Genomic DNA, 16,548 nt, shown 5'->3' on the forward strand with positions numbered 1-16,548 from the left:
CAGGAAGCAGGGGCTGATGTCAACCTGCAACTTACGCAAGGATACTATGGCAGCGCCCTCGCAACAGCTGCTGCAAAGGGACAACTTGAGATTGTCAAGTTCCTTGTTACAGAAGCAGGGGCTGATGTCAACATGCAACTCAAACATGGAGGCTTTGGCAGTGCTCTCGCTGCAGCATCGACGCAGGACATCCAGATTGTCAAGCTCCTGGTGCAGGGAGTAGGGGTTGATGTCAACCTGCAACTTAAACATGGAGACTATGGCAGCGCCCTCACAGCAGCTGCTGCAACCGGACAACTTGAGATTGTCAAGTTCCTCGTGCAGGAAGCAGGGGCTGATGCCAACATGCGACTTGAACATGGAGACTATGGCAGTGCTCTCGCTGCAGCATCAATGCAAGACATTGAGATTGTCAAGTTCCTGGTGCAGGAAGCGGGCGCTCATGTTAACCTGTAACTTCAAAGTGGAAACTATGGCAGCGCCCTCGCAGCAGCAGCTGCAATTGGACAACTTGAGATTGTCAAGTTCCTTGTTATGGAAGCAGGGGCTGATGTCAACATGCAACTCCAACATGGAGGCTTTGGCAGTGCTCTCACTGCTGCATCAACTGTTGATGTCGTCAAGTACCTGGTACAGGAAGCACGAGCAGACGTGAACATGCCACTGCAGGATGGATATTTCGGCAGCGCCCTCGCAAAAGCAGCAGCGATGGGGAATCTCGGAGCTGTGAGATACCTCATCGGCGCCAAAGCAGACGTTAATCAATGCCTTCCAAATGGAAAATATGGAAGTGCACTCGCTGCTGCCTCTGGCCTTGGTCAAAAAGATTGTGCTGAGCTTTTGATAGAGGCTGGAGCGGAGGTGAATCTTAGGTTAGAAGGCGGGCCCTTTAACAGCGCTTTGCAGGCCGCACAGGCGACCGCCTCAAAGGAAGATCTGGCGTGGCTGGAAATGAATGAGGAAGAGGAAGAATCTCTGAAACAGGGTAAAGTTGAGGTGGCGGAGTTACTCCGATATCATGGAGCAACCGTTTGATAGTCCATAGCTAGTTACTTGATCATTTACGAGCTGTCCTTCACGAAGGCCCTCTTCTCGGAGTTTTTCATCCTCTTGGGACGCCTACCTAAGTGTTCAAGAGACAAAGGTCAGTAAGATGAATGAGTGTATATTAAAGGAGTATGGATGGCACTAACACAATATAATCCGATAGAACTCGTTCCTGGAGAACCTTGGATCCGTTTGAGTAGAAGGTCGCACAATGATGTTGGTCGTTTTCTCGATTCGCTCCTCGAATATAGCCGTTGGCTTGGGCAACAGCCAGTCTATCAATCATTTGTTTTCCTTTCGGCATTTCTGCGGAACAGAGATACAGTATAACACGAAGGAGCGGAGGAAAACAATATTCACAGCAAGACTGAGAGAAGGAATAGGCAGCAGATTTCAAAGCGGTGCGAGATATCAGGACGAAGGAGTGTAAGAGAAGTCACGGAGGGTAGGCAGAACTGCTTCGCGATTTTTGTCGGGGGGGCCGCGGGGACCCTGACTTCTCAGAGCCATGCTCCCTGTGTCCTAGTCGACGCATTGTGAATGCGTAGGCGAAGCAGCTAGGAAACTGGCGTGGAGGATAAGGGACCAAGGGTGAGTGTTGGTGTTGAAGAGGTGAGCGAATCACCACAGATGGTGAAGGAATCACCTCCAAGGCGTGAGCAAATCATCTCTGAAGGTGAGCAAATCACCTGACTCACCCGGCTCGCCCTTTTAAAGCGGCAATGACTCAAAGAGGAAAGGAAAGTGTCCTCGTAGATTTTTGAACGATAGTATTGCGACCTAGACCTTTCATGTCTGATCTTGGCGGCCAAATGGAGACTAAGTGGGCTTTAGGATCTAACCCTCAAACAGAAACCAGGATGGTCGATGTCTATGGATACGCTGGATACTGCTGCTAATATCATTTCTGCCATTCAGCACCAACTACAACCGACGACCCACTCCATTCATAAATGTCTTTGAAGACAAAGAGAGGGCAAAAAATTTGGGTTCTATCGCTTCGCAACGACAATATCATAATGGCAGAAGTTGATACAGGCCTTCTCCAAAAAGTTGTGGCTTTCCCTCCGGAGCACGAAAATTACTGGACGCCGACATCTCGAGACACCCCCAGCACGATAGCTAGTGGCTAGTCCTGCATCATATTTCAGCTGCAGCCATCAGGCATTGGATCGGAAGAGATACAATGGAGACAGACAGAGATATCAGACAAGTGGAGCGTGAGGAAGGTGAGTACATGGTCAGCGTTATCCCCAAGGCCAAAGAATTAGACATTTGCTGAAGTATCGACTCCAAAAGGACAAGCTGAAAGGCGACTGCGTCGGTGGCGGATACAAAATGGTCCGCTCTACATTATGCCCCTGAGCTTGGAGGCTGGTACGATGAAGATGAGAAAGTAGAAGAACGACATATTGCTGACGATATCATGAGGCTCATTGAAAACAACTGTTATAGTGTTAAGTTATCAAAGTGGGTAACTCTAGGAGTAATAGCGACAGCGGGCGGGTTCAATGTTGTTCCGCATAAGATCCGCGTCCAGAGTATTTCTGGATCAACGGGGCCCACTGAAAGATTGACAGAATGGGTATAACCGTTGCGAGGCAGAATGGCCCAAGAATAAAATGGTGCGGTCTGAGGTTACCATCTTTAGGTACCAAGGATCCGAGATAAAATAGTGAATCGTCCGATCGGCCGTGGAAAAAGGCCACCCGCAGCTCACGCGAGGGAGAGAACAGTGTGCGGAAAGCCTTTATAGTAGCCTCTTGTGATTTGTGCTCCAATATACCTGAATAGAACCTTGACTTCTTCCCGGATATTGGTCCGAGAACAATCTTGTTACAGTTGACCAAGGAAGCCCCCGATTCCTTCTTAACTCTACCAAGAGTTCCTCTTCCTCTGGTAGCCATGGCTTCCTTTTCCTAGGATTCTGGGTCTGGCGGGGGGCTAATTGCACGTTTCCTTTCTCGACTGCACGTGCTTTTGACGAGGGGTGGGGAGCACGTTTGGTGCATACTGGCCGGTCGGGGGCCGACCGGGGTTGGACGTGAGACGGCAGACGATCAACGGCATCTGGAAGGAATGTAAGGAAGTATGCGTGCCGCTGACCGTGCGGTTGAATACGGATGATGCCGCGGCCGAAAATCTCCTGAGCCTCACCAGGACTAGTGAGAAAGTCAACGCCAGATGGGTCTTCATGTGCGGCTATGCAGCCATCGGAGAGACAGCGAGCGGAAACCGAGGTGTCCTGAGCAGTCTTTGAGGCTAGTTCCCGCCGACGCCTTTTTCGCGGGTGTTCTCCGCCATCAGCGGCAGCTTTTCTTGTGAGCAGAGAATAGTTTCCGGTGAAGCTGTCTGTTGGCTGGTCTTCTTCGCTATCGCAACTCGCACTGGCTTGGTGAAAACGGTGTGACGGCTGCACAAGGGAGTCCCTGGAAGTTCCTGCCATCGAGCTGGCCGATCGACGGACTGGGATGACCACAGCAACAGAACGTGGCCAATCGCGCCGGTTGCGTTCTGTATTCACTCGAGAGCGAAGTACACGGCGGGGAGGCGAGTTTGACCTCGGTTGCTTTCCCTTACGTTGTGGTTGCAAGTTCAGGCTAGGGAGGACACAGATGTTATCTTCACAGCCAGTACTGGTGTTTCTGCTTGAGGCAATACTGGGCGTGGCGGTTGGCGAATTAGACGCACTAACCGTCAAGGCTCTCGTCTGCTCTCCACAGCATGCTGCCTCGGACGGTGAGTCCTCAAACGGGATTCCATGGTGTTGACCAGGTCGAGCGCGACACTGGCTCTCAGGTGACGCATGGTACGAAAAGGCTGGAGAACGTAGCTGAGAGTTGCGATGCTTTGGAGCACCGTCTATCGTTGTTGTCTGCTTTTCGGCGTCGCACCAAGATAAGGACAATGGGAGACAGTCTGAGCCACCCGGTAAATTATCGACTGCGCTAAAAGATTGTCCTGCAATATATTAGTGAAGCCAAGAGTAAGAGGGGCATAAGCCACACACCACTTGAGTAGCCCGAGTCTGCTTCTGCGCCTGTGGCGATCGGACCAGAGCAGAGAGCATCACCTGGTGACTGTGGCCATGTATCTAGCTGGTCTCGCAAGGCCCTTCTTCGGGTAACCAATAGATTCCCTCCTCCCTCGCAGTCATCGGTGCCGGCTGGTATAACTGGGAGCTCCGACGTCATTGAACTAGCTACTGCGTCGAGCATCAGCAGAGAGTCCCCGAATATAGTCACAGATATTTCCCACGCACCAAGACTAGGAGAAGCATCCTCGCATCGATCACCAAGACCATTTCCGGCTTGGGACCCACTTTCATGGTCCGCCTCCAAGTCCGTGTCTCTCACAACGGGGCTGTTTTCTCGAGTTGAGACATTCTCAAGCTCAATATCAAATATATTGCGAGGGACAGCGCATTGGAAGGGGCCTTTGACCGTGGAAGTTGTGACCGCCGTTATAGCGGTAGGAGGCTTGGGGGGAAGAGGATGTGAAAGGGGATATGAAAATGGAATGGACTGGGGAGCAGAGGGTACATGGTATGACTTCCAGCCGGAAGAGGACGAAGTGTGCGCGGGGGGTTTGGGAGGAGGGGGATGGTGGTAGAAATCAATATTGTCAAGGCTGATCATGACTTCTCGGGGTCTTCGGAGAGAGTTTTTTCAACTGCACAGGGTAGCGGGAAGCTGATGCTGCTACAAAGCAGCCAAGGGCGGTTTGCTTGAACGCAGAACGACAAGAGGGGGTGATCATTTATAAGTAAATGGAATGGAACCTCGCAGCACCTGATATCACAATGTAGATCAGCACCGTAGCAAGGGAAGACCGGGCTGGCTCATCCTCTCTCACAAAAGTTCCAAACACCTCGAGGTAGCTTCCCAGGCACGGGCTGAAATCAGCCCACCGCTTCACCACTTCCGATGATGGGGCTTCGAATGGCCGGAAAAACGAAAGTCATACGATGTGGAACACGCAGCCAGTGGAGCAATCGCAATTCCGCGGCAGGCGTTCCTTGTTGGTCAAAGTCCGAATGCAACCTCGCCAATCCAGTCCGCCAATCGTTGAAAGCGTCGCGTTGTGGAGGAGTGACAATGACGCCGCGAACGGGCCTGCAACGTCATCGTCCGACATGAGGCATTTCTGTTATTGGCGTACGGGTTGTCCTACCCAGGACAGGATGCGAAACGGAGCCACCGTTCAGCTGAAGCGCCCCAGCGCGAAAAAGGGGACCATTGCCAAGGAGGCCAAGTTGCCCCAATTGGAATCTGCGTGAGGGCTGTGCATCGTGGACGGCAGGCTGACCGCCAGTGATCGTCTCGTGGCTCCCAGTGGGATTGGTCTACGCGCGACTCGCTACCTCAGCTGGTGGAATCGACTGGTTGCCTGAGCCAGTCGGGGTCGCCGAAGGATGAGGAGAGAAGAGAAGGGGGCTGAGCACTCATTTCCGAAGATGCAACAGGGATCAGGGGGGCGGCCGGTGGGCCGCGCGAGCCGCGCGAAAAGAGAGAATTGCGATGGCAGTAGCAGACGAAGGAGGGAGGGACCATGAGGCGACGCACCAGCGGCCTTATATAGTTGGGAGGCAGCGATGAAGGCGGCGCGAGGCGGCAGTTCTGTTTCAGGGATAGTGTCGCGCACTAAACCCGATCCGCTACGCACTAAACCGTGTCGGGGTCGGGCGAGACGGGCGCTAAACCGGAAGAGGGCGGTTGCCAAAAACGGCGCCCCTTTGGTAAATACGAATTGTCCTATAGTTAGATTTACCCATGCAGATAAGGCTGATAGATTTTAAGTAAGAAATAAAGTATAGGGTACATACCTTAGGTGTGGTTAAATCTAACCATAGTTAGATCTAGGAGATTATTCAGGAGCTAGGCTAATTTTAGTAAAACTACAGTTTTATAAAATTCTAAAGAAAAAAGAAGAGAATGTTTAATAGCCTATATATTTATTAGTAGATAAGTATTTATAATACTGTGCTATACCTCATACTTATTTATATTTACTATTAAGTTACTGTTCTTTATTTATAACTAGTGTTTATAACTTAAGAGGTAGTAAATATTAAAGAAATTCACTTTATGATATTAATTTCTTTGATATTAAGTTGTATAATATATAATTAGCTAATTAATATTATATAATCCCACCTAATACCTTACCTTACCTTAGGACTTAGTTAGTTGCATAGTATTTAGCTAGTTAAAAATAGTTCTTAGGTGCATACTCAGTTACATTAAAAGTATTAAACAGGTATGATATGTAGTCTATTTAAATCTAACTATAGTTAGATTTAGTATCTTATATAGTTAGGTAGTTAGTGGTTACTACTTAGTTAGTGATATAGTTTTAGTTAATTATATAGTAACTTAGTCAGTTATATAGTGACTTAGTTAGTTACATAGTAACTTAATTAGTTATATAGTACTTAGTTGCATTATCACATACCTAGTTATATTATATATTAAAGATATTTATATGATGGTTTTTTCCTTTCTCAATCTAACTGTGGTTAGATTTAGTATCTTATAATAGATCTAATAACTAATAATCTTGCAATCCGGCCACCTTAGTTAAAATAGTTAACATTCCTAAAACCTACTAGGATGTACTGTAAGTCTAAGGACTTCTTATATCACTTCCTCCCTTAATCTAACCCTGGTTAGATTCTTATAGTAGATCTAATAACTAATAATCTCATGATCTGGCAACTCAGTTAAAATAGTTAATATTCCTAAAACCTGCTAGGATATACTGTAAGTCTAAAGACTTCTTATATTACTTCCTCCCTCAATCTAACCCTGGTTAGATTCTTATAGTAGATCTAATAACTAATAATCTTATAATCCAGCAACTCTATTAAAATAGTTAATATTTCTAAAACCTACTGAATGTATTATAGCTCTAAGGAGTGCTATAAGTATATATAGCACAAGGTCACCTAGTATAAGGCTAGCAAGGCCTCCTGGTTGAACTAGGGTAAGCATTATTCTAACTATAAGTAGAGTAGTTATAGTAGTTAGACTAAGCCTATCTTCTATAAGAAGGCCAAGACTACTAAGAAGATTATCTAGTGTCTTAAGTACACTGCCTACATAACTACTTTATCTTATAATACTACTTAGTTACATTATCCTATACTTAGTTATCTAAAAGTATTAAAGATATTTCTGTTATATTCTATTCCTTTTTTTAATCTAACTATAGTTAGATTTAGTATCTTATAATACTATTTAGTTACATACTACTTAGTCACACACTACTCAGTTATATTATTCTTAGTTTTATTAAAACTATATAGGTGTATGATATATAGTCCTTTCTTAATCTAACTATAGTTAGATTTAGTATACTTAGATTATCTTATTAGATATAAGAGAGGCTGAGAACTAATATAATATATAAAGGTCTCCAGTGAGCATGAATAATCATGACATTTATATATATATTCATGTATTTTATTATATTTTAAGCTATAAACTATAAACTTACCTAATATAGCTTAAATCTATTACTTATTAAGTCAGGATAAAACCTTCGCATATAGAGTCTTATATAAATAATATTTTAAATTATAATAATCAGTATATAAGGAGATATTATAACATCTTATGGTTGTAAAATGTTAGTTTTAAATAGTGGTTTATCTAATCTGAACCCTCACTGAATCTAACTATGGTTAGTTAGTAAGTAATATGACTTAGCTAGAAATAGTTTAGCTGCGCCAAGCTTTGAGTTTTACAGTTAAACTCAAACTAAATTGGAATGGATCATGATTCTAATTTCTAAAATTTAGACTTGAAATTGCAGCGGTTCGGTTCCAACTGGGGTTGGACTCACCCGAACTCAGACCAAATGCAACTCTAGGCTTAGATAATATTACTATTAGTATCTTTAGCTTAAAGATATGCCTGTAAACTTTAAATAACATTATATCAGCCCTAGATTCTATAGTAACTGACTCATTACTAGTATAAATAGGATAAATATTAGGTAATACTTAATAGGAGACATTAAATTAGCATCTTAGTATAATATTAATATATTTATTACTACTCTTATAATGATAAATCTAACCTAATCTAACCTAATCTAACCTAACCTATTTTTTAACCCAAAACCTAAATATGTTCTAGTTCTCAGAACCTAACCAGCCCATGGGTTAAGGATTCTCAACCCAAACCCAGCCTAAGGCGGGTTTGGGCCTGGTTGGGTTCGGGTTTCTGGGTTGGGTTTAACCAGTCTACTTTTGATAACTACTAGTCTACTTAAGTAAGTGCCATCCTTATTCCTTGGAAACAGCCATTCTCTATTTAATATAGAGGCGAAGATATAACCATATATTATTTTTACTTTATTAGTTATAGCTGAAGAGCTGTAAGGAATTTATTTTATTCTTTAGAGAGAGATTGCAAAGGTACACATATATCTTATATAAGATATCCTATTTTGCTAGTTACCATGCATACTGTACCATGAGCAGTGCCTTTAGCATAATTAGCATGCTGCCAGGCTATTGCTTAAAGGAGGAGATAAACTATCAGGTAGCTTTCTAGAAATATTGGCCATGTGTCGTTATAATGTAAGGGGTTAAGTCCATGCGGAAAGGGGTTTTGCATCCTTTATATAGTAGTGTGGGTGAAAGTACGGTAAGGTATTAATGAACAGATGTTAGTGCCTCAGGGCTGTCACTATTGGGTGGGGATATGGCTGCGGAAGCTGAAAAGGGCTTAGGGCTGCAGTGCCACCGCAGTCCATAAAGTAGTGGTGTAGTGCATGCTGTGCTAAGCATTTTCGAAGCTATAATTATATGGGAAGGAAGTTACAGAGTGAAGTGGGGGATGCATTTAGCAGTGTCTTAAGTCTGCTGGGAGGCTTAACTAAAGGTAAGAAAGGTAAACCAGTCACTGTCCCACATGCTAGGATGGTCACGGCTGTGCTAGATTCGCTGAGGCATCACAGCAGTTTTGGAGTCGCGCGCTATGAGGGCAGCCTAAAACTAGGAGCAGCAATTGGGCTATGGTGGGCCTTGAGGCCCTTAAGTCTGTTTTTAGGAAGTAGAATACTCTACATGTACGTACTTGGATATATATATAATTGTGGTAGCCTGTATATCGCTCTTTTTGCGAGGGGCCAGGGAAAATGAAATCAATGAACCAACCCACGGAGTCTAGAAAGCCATCACTTGGGTGTCACCGTGCTCATTGCACAGCCTGCAATCTAGAATCTGCTGGAAGCTGGAAGCTTCTGCGGGAATATGATGAAGTGCTGGGGAAACACTTTCCMAGGCCCGTCTTTTACAAAGACATTAGGTATTAAGGAGACTAGGGAAGAGGAAAGATAGGGACAAAGCAATCATAATCATAGTAGTTACAACAAGGTTAGCCGTGCTTGGTCAACCAGAGGAATGCCAAGACTCCTGATGCATGGCCGAGTATCACAGTGGTCTCTCTGGTAAGTGCACATGTTGCCGATACTGTGGTGGAAGCCAAATCAACTGCTGCCCGTTGCGGCTTATCCATTTTTCGTGCACGAATATTATGTTGCTGAAGGAGTCGGAGTCCTCATTATTTAAGGAGAGCGAACCACGATCAGAGTCCAGACAACGGCCATCAGCCAAGAATGAGAGGGCTGTTACTATTAAATCAGAATTATGTATCCGCCTCGCGGTACCTGTGGCTGTGCCCCAGAGACGGATAGTCCAATCATAGGAAGCAGACACGATCCCATATTCATAGGTTAACGTACTATTGAGCCATTCGAAGGTGCAAAACGATGCACACCATGCGCCCAGAACCATCAGCCAAGCTTGTAACCCTCCGTCAAGAGGTAAGTCTGCAGATTGCCAGTCCTTGGAAGCTTCGGCGTGACCAGGCTCTAGCCTAACATCGGATTCCTCCATCAGGGTATTATTGTCGGAGGTGGCAGTAGATGGTAGATCAAGGGCCAGGGCGCCGGTCGGGGCTCCTGTCGGGGCTGTCTTGCCTTCAAGCGCAGACACGTTGAGGATGAATCGAGATTCTCCAAATGCAAGAATCTTCTGAAATATACAAGCCCAATAGCCCCAAAGTTAGGGAGACTCCCAGTGAAGACAAGGAAAAGCATTAGGAGTCAGGGCCATTGGTAGGTAAAGTCTCGCGCAACCTCTTTGAGATTGAAAATAACGACCTATTTAAAAGAGACAGGAGTCCCTCCTCAGGTGCCAAGGTTTTCCGTCAACATAGTCAGAAAAGCGCCCCTATTCCGCCAATTAGTCATCTGTCATGAAGGATCGCATAATGCAAGCCAACGCTGTCCCCGCCACGAGCTCTGCAATTTGTCCATAAAGATTCATTGAAACGACATCGAAAATGTAGGCAGGCAATAAAAAAAGTATCCATCCATCTACATCAGGTGACTCCAGCCAGAGAGGGGACTCCCAGCCAGAAAGGGGACTCCCAGCCGGAAGTGACTCCAGCCAGACTGGCGGCTACCAGGCATCAAGCCGGCGCATCCGCAAATGCATCCCCTCAATAGGCTTCGTCGTCAACGCGCCAGCAATATGGATTTCCTGCTTCGGATCCTGCATCTCAAATGCAAACCGGCCAACCACACCCGCCACCGCACACCGCAGCTCCGCACGCGCGAAGTCCTTCCCAATACACGACCGCTGACCATGTAGGAAAGTAATCTGCGCGAAATTGGTTGATGCACCACCATGGTTGTTCGGCACCAGGTTACCATTCTTGTCCTTGTCGATCCACCGCTCCGGCAAGAACTCCTCGCCGTTATCGCCCCAGAAGACTGGGGCTCGGTTGATTGCCCACGGGCACAAGATCACACGTGTGCCCTTAGGGATGCGAGTGCCAGCGATTACAGTATCGCGTATAGATTCTCGAAGTGTCGCGGGGATTGAGGGGTAGAGGCGTAGGACTTCTTGGCAGACGCCGTTTAGTAGAGGTAAGCATTCGAGGTCTTGGTAAGTTATTGGGTTGCTGGCGCAAGGGATCTTTGCCCGGATTTCACAGCGGAGACGCTCTTGGATATCTGGACGTTGGGTGAGTAGGTAGCAGGCCCATGTGATAGCACGCGCAGTGGTTTCGTGCTAGAAGCTTTGGAGTTAGCAGATATTATAATGTTGATTTAACTAGCTGGACAATGTAATCAATCACACATCGATTCGAATATTGAAAATGGAAAGTGAAACTTACTCCCCCGGCCAGGAATGTTAACATCTGATCCACTAGCTCTGCGTTCGAAAAGTCTCCTCCTAGCATCATCGTACCAAGGATATCAGCCTCAAAATCCTTGACTAAATTCTTAGATACGTTCAAGGCTTGTCGCTTATCGTTGACAATATCTTGACAGAGATCTCGAAGGAAATTAGTCTCGTCGTCGATTACTTTATTCATGCGCAAGGGCAAACGCCGCGCCAGCCACTGTGGCAGGATGAAATTTATGGCAAAAAACACCAGCTTCTCGAAGCTAGGCTCACGAAGACGGAAAAAGCTTTCTGCCACAGGATTGTCATTTTTCTGTAGCGAGCGGAAGTCTCTTCCCATGGCAGCAGGGCCGATGATATCGAGAGTTAAACGACTAGAGAAACATCATCAGTATACCGAACCATCGCGACAATTCACCCCCTCTGATCATCCATTTGCATTATTTTTTAGGTGCCATGAAAGGTTTTAGATAGTTCAGTATAATATGGCTCCCTACACAGTTCATTATGAGCAGGTAGGTACCTTGGTACATACCAGGGTACCTAAAGAGTCATGCAAACATTTGGACAGAGGGAATAGGACAGCACATACCTCCCCCACACCCCCATCTCGAGCGTACCCTCCCCATCAGCCACGTTAGTCCCCTGCATCGGACACTGTCTCAACTCTTTTTCCATCTCCTCCAAAAGCTGGTTGGTCTTATCCCACATTAGGGAGTACATGGCGCGAATATGTTTGATATTAAAAGCCGGAGTCAGCGCCTTCCGTTGCTTCTTGTGAGAAGCGCCCTCAGACAGGACCAGACCGAAGCCCAGGATGCGGGCGATGAAGTTGCGCGCACGCCAGGGCTTCTCAAAGTCATAGACCTTTGTGCTCATGACATCTGCCAGGGCCTGATGGTTGGTGGCAAGCAGATAGGACTGGCCGAGGATGTCGTGCAGGTGGATTAGCCCTTCATTTGGGATGGTCTTCATCCAGAGCAGTGGTCTGCACCTACGGGGGAAGTCAAAGAACTTGAGATTGCTCAAGAAGCCCTACAAAGCATTTCTTAGTAGCGATTCTTGCTGTGTTCTGATAATGCTCGCGCGGAGTAATACTGACCGGAACCTTTGGCAGATGACGCAGCGGGTTGACGAAGAACGGCCAAATGAATATAGTATAGACGCATTTGAGAAGAACATTGACGACTAGCAAGCTGAGAAGCACGGCGCGCAAGGTCTCGTGGGTGACTAAGGTGCGATGGAGGAAATAGGCCTCGGTGAGGGTGAAGGCCACCAGAGCCAGAAAACTATCATCGACTGCCATGATGAGAATTCTCACACAAATAACTGCCACCAATCCAGGGTGGTGGTAACTCGACTAAAAATTTCAAGAATGCAGAAAGTAACTGGTCTCGTTTGGAGGAAGGGAACTTTAGAGAAATTGCTTACCGCCTAAATGATCCATTTTCGGCCTTTGCTAATACCAATCCTAATACAGCAGCGATCTTTATAATCATCTCGTACATGTGACCTAAGAACAGGCTACAAGAAGACTCCTTCTGAGGGATCTGCAGCTGCATCAGACTAGATCGGCCAATTGGAAATTCCAAATTTGGTTGAGTTCGGATCGACGATGCTCTTATCACCATCGCTTTAGCTAGCAGCGCTAGTCGTCGCTAGCGGTAATTTTGAAAAGGAGATCTTCCTTGACCTTCTCAGTCCTGACCGCTTTTTTATTACTCGGAAAAAGCTTCGGAGGTCATTTCTTTACGCTTGCCTCCTCTCCCACATTAGGTAGTGTATGTATGACAGGTCTCACCTGTGGGCCTGTTGCGGGACTCCTACAAGTCTATACTTCTGCATATGCTCCCAAAGACCTCAGAAGGATTCGGGATTGCTCAATAGTATTTCACACCACTCAAAAAGAGGGGGGGGGGAGAGAGAGGGAGGAAGTTCGCGAAGAAAAGAAAATCAGGTACAAATGAGGTCTAACTTGAGTTTGTGTTTCCCTCTTTGCCACATGAAATCTGACTGACTCAATGCCGCGAATACGAATGTATTGATACTGATAAGTCACCTAGGCGCTCAGGTAGAGTCATAGACGGTGGCTCTTCGCATATCGCGGACATACCGTCCCTGGTATGAGCCTCCGGATGATCGGTGCATTACACACGTGTTATCCTGTGGAAATCAACATCTGATGTTGCTCAAGCGGACCGGATAGTTCGATATTGCGTACCCATATAATCATATCCCCGTTGTTTTCCCAATCCACTTTGAAAGTATATTTCTCTTGACTTGCATGCTGCATTAAAGCCTCGATCACGGGTTTGCTGGCTGACTTGGACCACCCCTCTATACGGTATGCATGTGCCGCAATGTACAGGTTCATCCGGCTGCTCGGTTTGTGTAGTTGTACCAGCCGATGAGGAGCGCGGGCAGCCAAGGGACCCGGTGCCTGGCGCAACAGAAGGAGCCGGAGTAGGCCGAACAAGCACATTGAAACCACAGTAGTATCCGCCAGGCGAACCCAAAATCCCAGGAAGCGAATGGTTAGCAACTAAAAGCGATGAGCACAAGGTATCAGCCACAGACTAGTATAAGTTTTCTGACTCGGTAGAGAAAGGTGGTAACATACTAAAATCATGAGATAGGGAAGATGACGGAGGCCATGCATATCCAATGTCCAGTCGACAATCTTGAAGATCCAATTATCCGGAACTGCCAAGATTCGACTATGCAGTATAGAATGCCACAAGACATAGTCATGGATCTCAGTCTTCATATTCTCATTCAGATCCGCATATGCGCTTCGGGTATCAGCGAATTCGGTCTCACCGGCACTCCCTGGAGGAGGCAACTGGTGGGCACGGAGGAGAGAATATCCCGCTCGACGGTGGTTGAAGGAGCAATCCACGTGAAAGAGACCATTTCCCCGGAATGCTTGCGCTTGTAAACTATTCACTGACACGATATTGCCATTCTGGTCCACATTCGCAATGTCAGTCAATTGGCTTTCGGGACCCAGTCGATACGGTGTCCCGGATTTCCTCACCACCGTCGAAACATCTAGCTTGCCGAATTGACGCGCCAGGTTCGTGTGGCTCGTATCGTCGAGAGCAGTATTGCGAAATACCAGGACTCCATATTTGGCCATCGCGGCGCGAATATGGTCAATGGTCTCTGTAGACACTGGTTGAGAGAAGTCCACACCCTTGCATTCAGCTCCAAATGTGGGGTGCAGTGGGTTGAAGGTTAGACTGGGTTTGTTGATGGTCATGGCACAAGTCTGAATGTCAATGGAAGATGAATCACTGGGTCACAAAGGTAGATTGTGTGCACTAAGTGTACGTTGAGAAAAAAAGGGCTGTGGGCTCAATCAGTCTATCTGTTGGAGTGTGCCTGGTCGTCGGATGATATCTTCCAACGTTGTCAAACCCAGCCAAAAATTTGGTCTTTGCGAAGATTCAACCTTTCCCGTGCCAACTCGATAGCTCTATGGAACCCGTGGCAGTGGAGGGAGAGCTGCCATCTGAAAAGCGGAAATATCCCTTGTTTGAGAGTCATGTGGGTTGGAAATACGGCTTGTAGGTGCTGGATGGCCGCATTACATAGATTACCAAGAAATCGAAGCCAATATTTGAAGTCCACAGAGTATCCACTGATATTCCAAGTCTATCAAACTACTGAATCATGATTCTTGGCAGTGTGCGAAGATTAAGTTTGAAGGTACAAGATATGGCTCCACATTCTCCACCTTATGGGATCGACAGGTCATATCCAGGCGTACCCAACAGCTGTATTAATACGAAAATTAGGCATTGGAAATGATGCCTACGGAGTAGAGCCAGGGCACTAACTACGGCGCCGGCTCCGGCGACTCTCGCGGTTTCAAAGCACGCAAAGTGAGCTTTGCATCATCACCGAGGCTCCTTGCTCTTTCGTTCTTATTCTTCTCCTTTCCAGACACCAATCTACATTCAAGCGCAAAACACTTCAGAAATTTTATGCCGATGTCTCGTTTCGATCCCTTCACCCTCTTCGATCTTCCTTACCGCATCGTGGCAAACCATTCGCTCGACGCCACGCTCTTCATTCCAACTCATTTCCTATCTCGCTCCAATCACAAGCAGAAATGTCCAGTGATGGTCCATTTCCACGGCGGTGGCTTCATCCTGGGCCACCGCCGCTATGAGCCCTGGTTCGCACAATGGTTTCTGGACCTCGCACAAGCCCATGACGCGATCATTATTCGCCCCGACTATAGACTCCTTCCCGAATCCAGCATGGCCGATATCCTCAGTGACGTGGACCATTTCTGGCGCTGGGTGCAGTGTGCTCTGCTCCCAATTGCGGAAGAACATTCGTGGGGGTTTATCCCTGACCTCTCGCGGATATTGTGTTGCGGGGAGAGCTCCGGGGGCTCCCTGGCGGTATATTCGGGCCTTGAGCTATCATCTATTCTATCTGATGGGCCTGGCCATGACCGAGAGGCAGCTATAAGCGGGTGCACAGATGTTCAAGTTGTCATCCAGGCTGTCATTTGCACATATGCGCCACTTGATCTTGATGTTCCCGAGCTCAGGATCCCGCGTCCTAGGACGATTATGGGCATGAGACCACCTCCTCCCAGGCAGGCCGAAATATTGATTCGGAAATACATGCAGAAGCTACAGCAATCGGGCAGCATACGGACGTGGCAAGAACCGACTCCTGATATGTGGGAGCTGTTCCTATGCATGACACAGCAGTGCTACTTTAGCCGGTTGCTCAAGGGGAAAGGTGGAGGCAATAAAGACATGTTCAATATGGTTAAGAGGATGGCAGCAAAAGTCACACAGCAACACAACAACCCAGAAGGCAAAATGACTGATATTATTCCGATTTGGATTATTCATGGGATGAACGACACGCTAGTCAGTTTTTTCTTTTGTAATCCTTGATGTCCGCCTGCTAATTATGGATGCTTCCGCCAGGCCCCTCCTCTTTGTTCATCGAATTTTGTACAACGGTTGAAGGAAATTTCTCCAGCCAGTCCAGTCAGATTTGATCTATTATCTGCGGAGCATCTATTCGACGTTGAAATGAGTGGGAATGAGAATTGGATAGCAGAAGGAAGACGCCTTTTCTTGGAGAAATATTGGTCTTGATGACACCGGCAGAAGACCGGTATCTACACGGAGAGGAGAATGTGATCAACACCCGTCTCTTCTTCCATATCGAGATTCTGAGAGGTGGAAACCGGTCCCCGACCCCAGCAGATTCAAAGATTTACAATTTGCATACAGCTTACATACAGAGCACAGGTATGC

General features: G+C 46.8%; 4 protein-coding genes across 4 annotated transcripts; 1 reads left to right on the forward strand and 3 right to left on the reverse strand.

The window, feature by feature from the left end:
* Positions 1-2,797: 2,797 nt before the first annotated feature.
* Positions 2,798-4,685, reverse strand: Asppvi_003848 (uncharacterized protein; the record flags this gene model as incomplete). The annotated part of the gene is made up of 3 exons (XM_043299805.1): positions 2,798-4,008; positions 4,058-4,252; positions 4,310-4,685. 3 exons carry the CDS (start codon positions 4,683-4,685, stop codon positions 2,798-2,800), a joined length of 1,782 nt encoding a protein of 593 aa, XP_043155740.1.
* A 5,837-nt stretch (positions 4,686-10,522) lies between these two features.
* Asppvi_003849 (cytochrome P450) lies at positions 10,523-12,560 on the reverse strand (the record flags this gene model as incomplete). The annotated part of the gene is made up of 4 exons (XM_043299806.1): positions 10,523-11,137; positions 11,244-11,628; positions 11,847-12,289; positions 12,357-12,560. 4 exons carry the CDS (start codon positions 12,558-12,560, stop codon positions 10,523-10,525), a joined length of 1,647 nt encoding a protein of 548 aa, XP_043155741.1.
* An 852-nt stretch (positions 12,561-13,412) lies between these two features.
* Asppvi_003850 (TauD/TfdA dioxygenase family protein) lies at positions 13,413-14,516 on the reverse strand (the record flags this gene model as incomplete). The annotated part of the gene is made up of 2 exons (XM_043299807.1): positions 13,413-13,796; positions 13,875-14,516. 2 exons carry the CDS (start codon positions 14,514-14,516, stop codon positions 13,413-13,415), a joined length of 1,026 nt encoding a protein of 341 aa, XP_043155742.1.
* Positions 14,517-15,249: 733 nt separating this feature from the next.
* On the forward strand, positions 15,250-16,179 carry Asppvi_003851 (alpha/beta hydrolase; the record flags this gene model as incomplete). The annotated part of the gene is made up of 1 exon (XM_043299808.1): positions 15,250-16,179. One exon carries the CDS (start codon positions 15,250-15,252, stop codon positions 16,177-16,179), a length of 930 nt encoding a protein of 309 aa, XP_043155743.1.
* Positions 16,180-16,548: the final 369 nt, after the last annotated feature.

The sequence above is a fragment of the Aspergillus pseudoviridinutans genome (genome assembly GCF_018340605.1).
Source record: "Aspergillus pseudoviridinutans IFM 55266 DNA, scaffold_3, whole genome shotgun sequence".
Taxonomy (NCBI): Eukaryota; Fungi; Ascomycota; class Eurotiomycetes; order Eurotiales; family Aspergillaceae; genus Aspergillus; species Aspergillus pseudoviridinutans.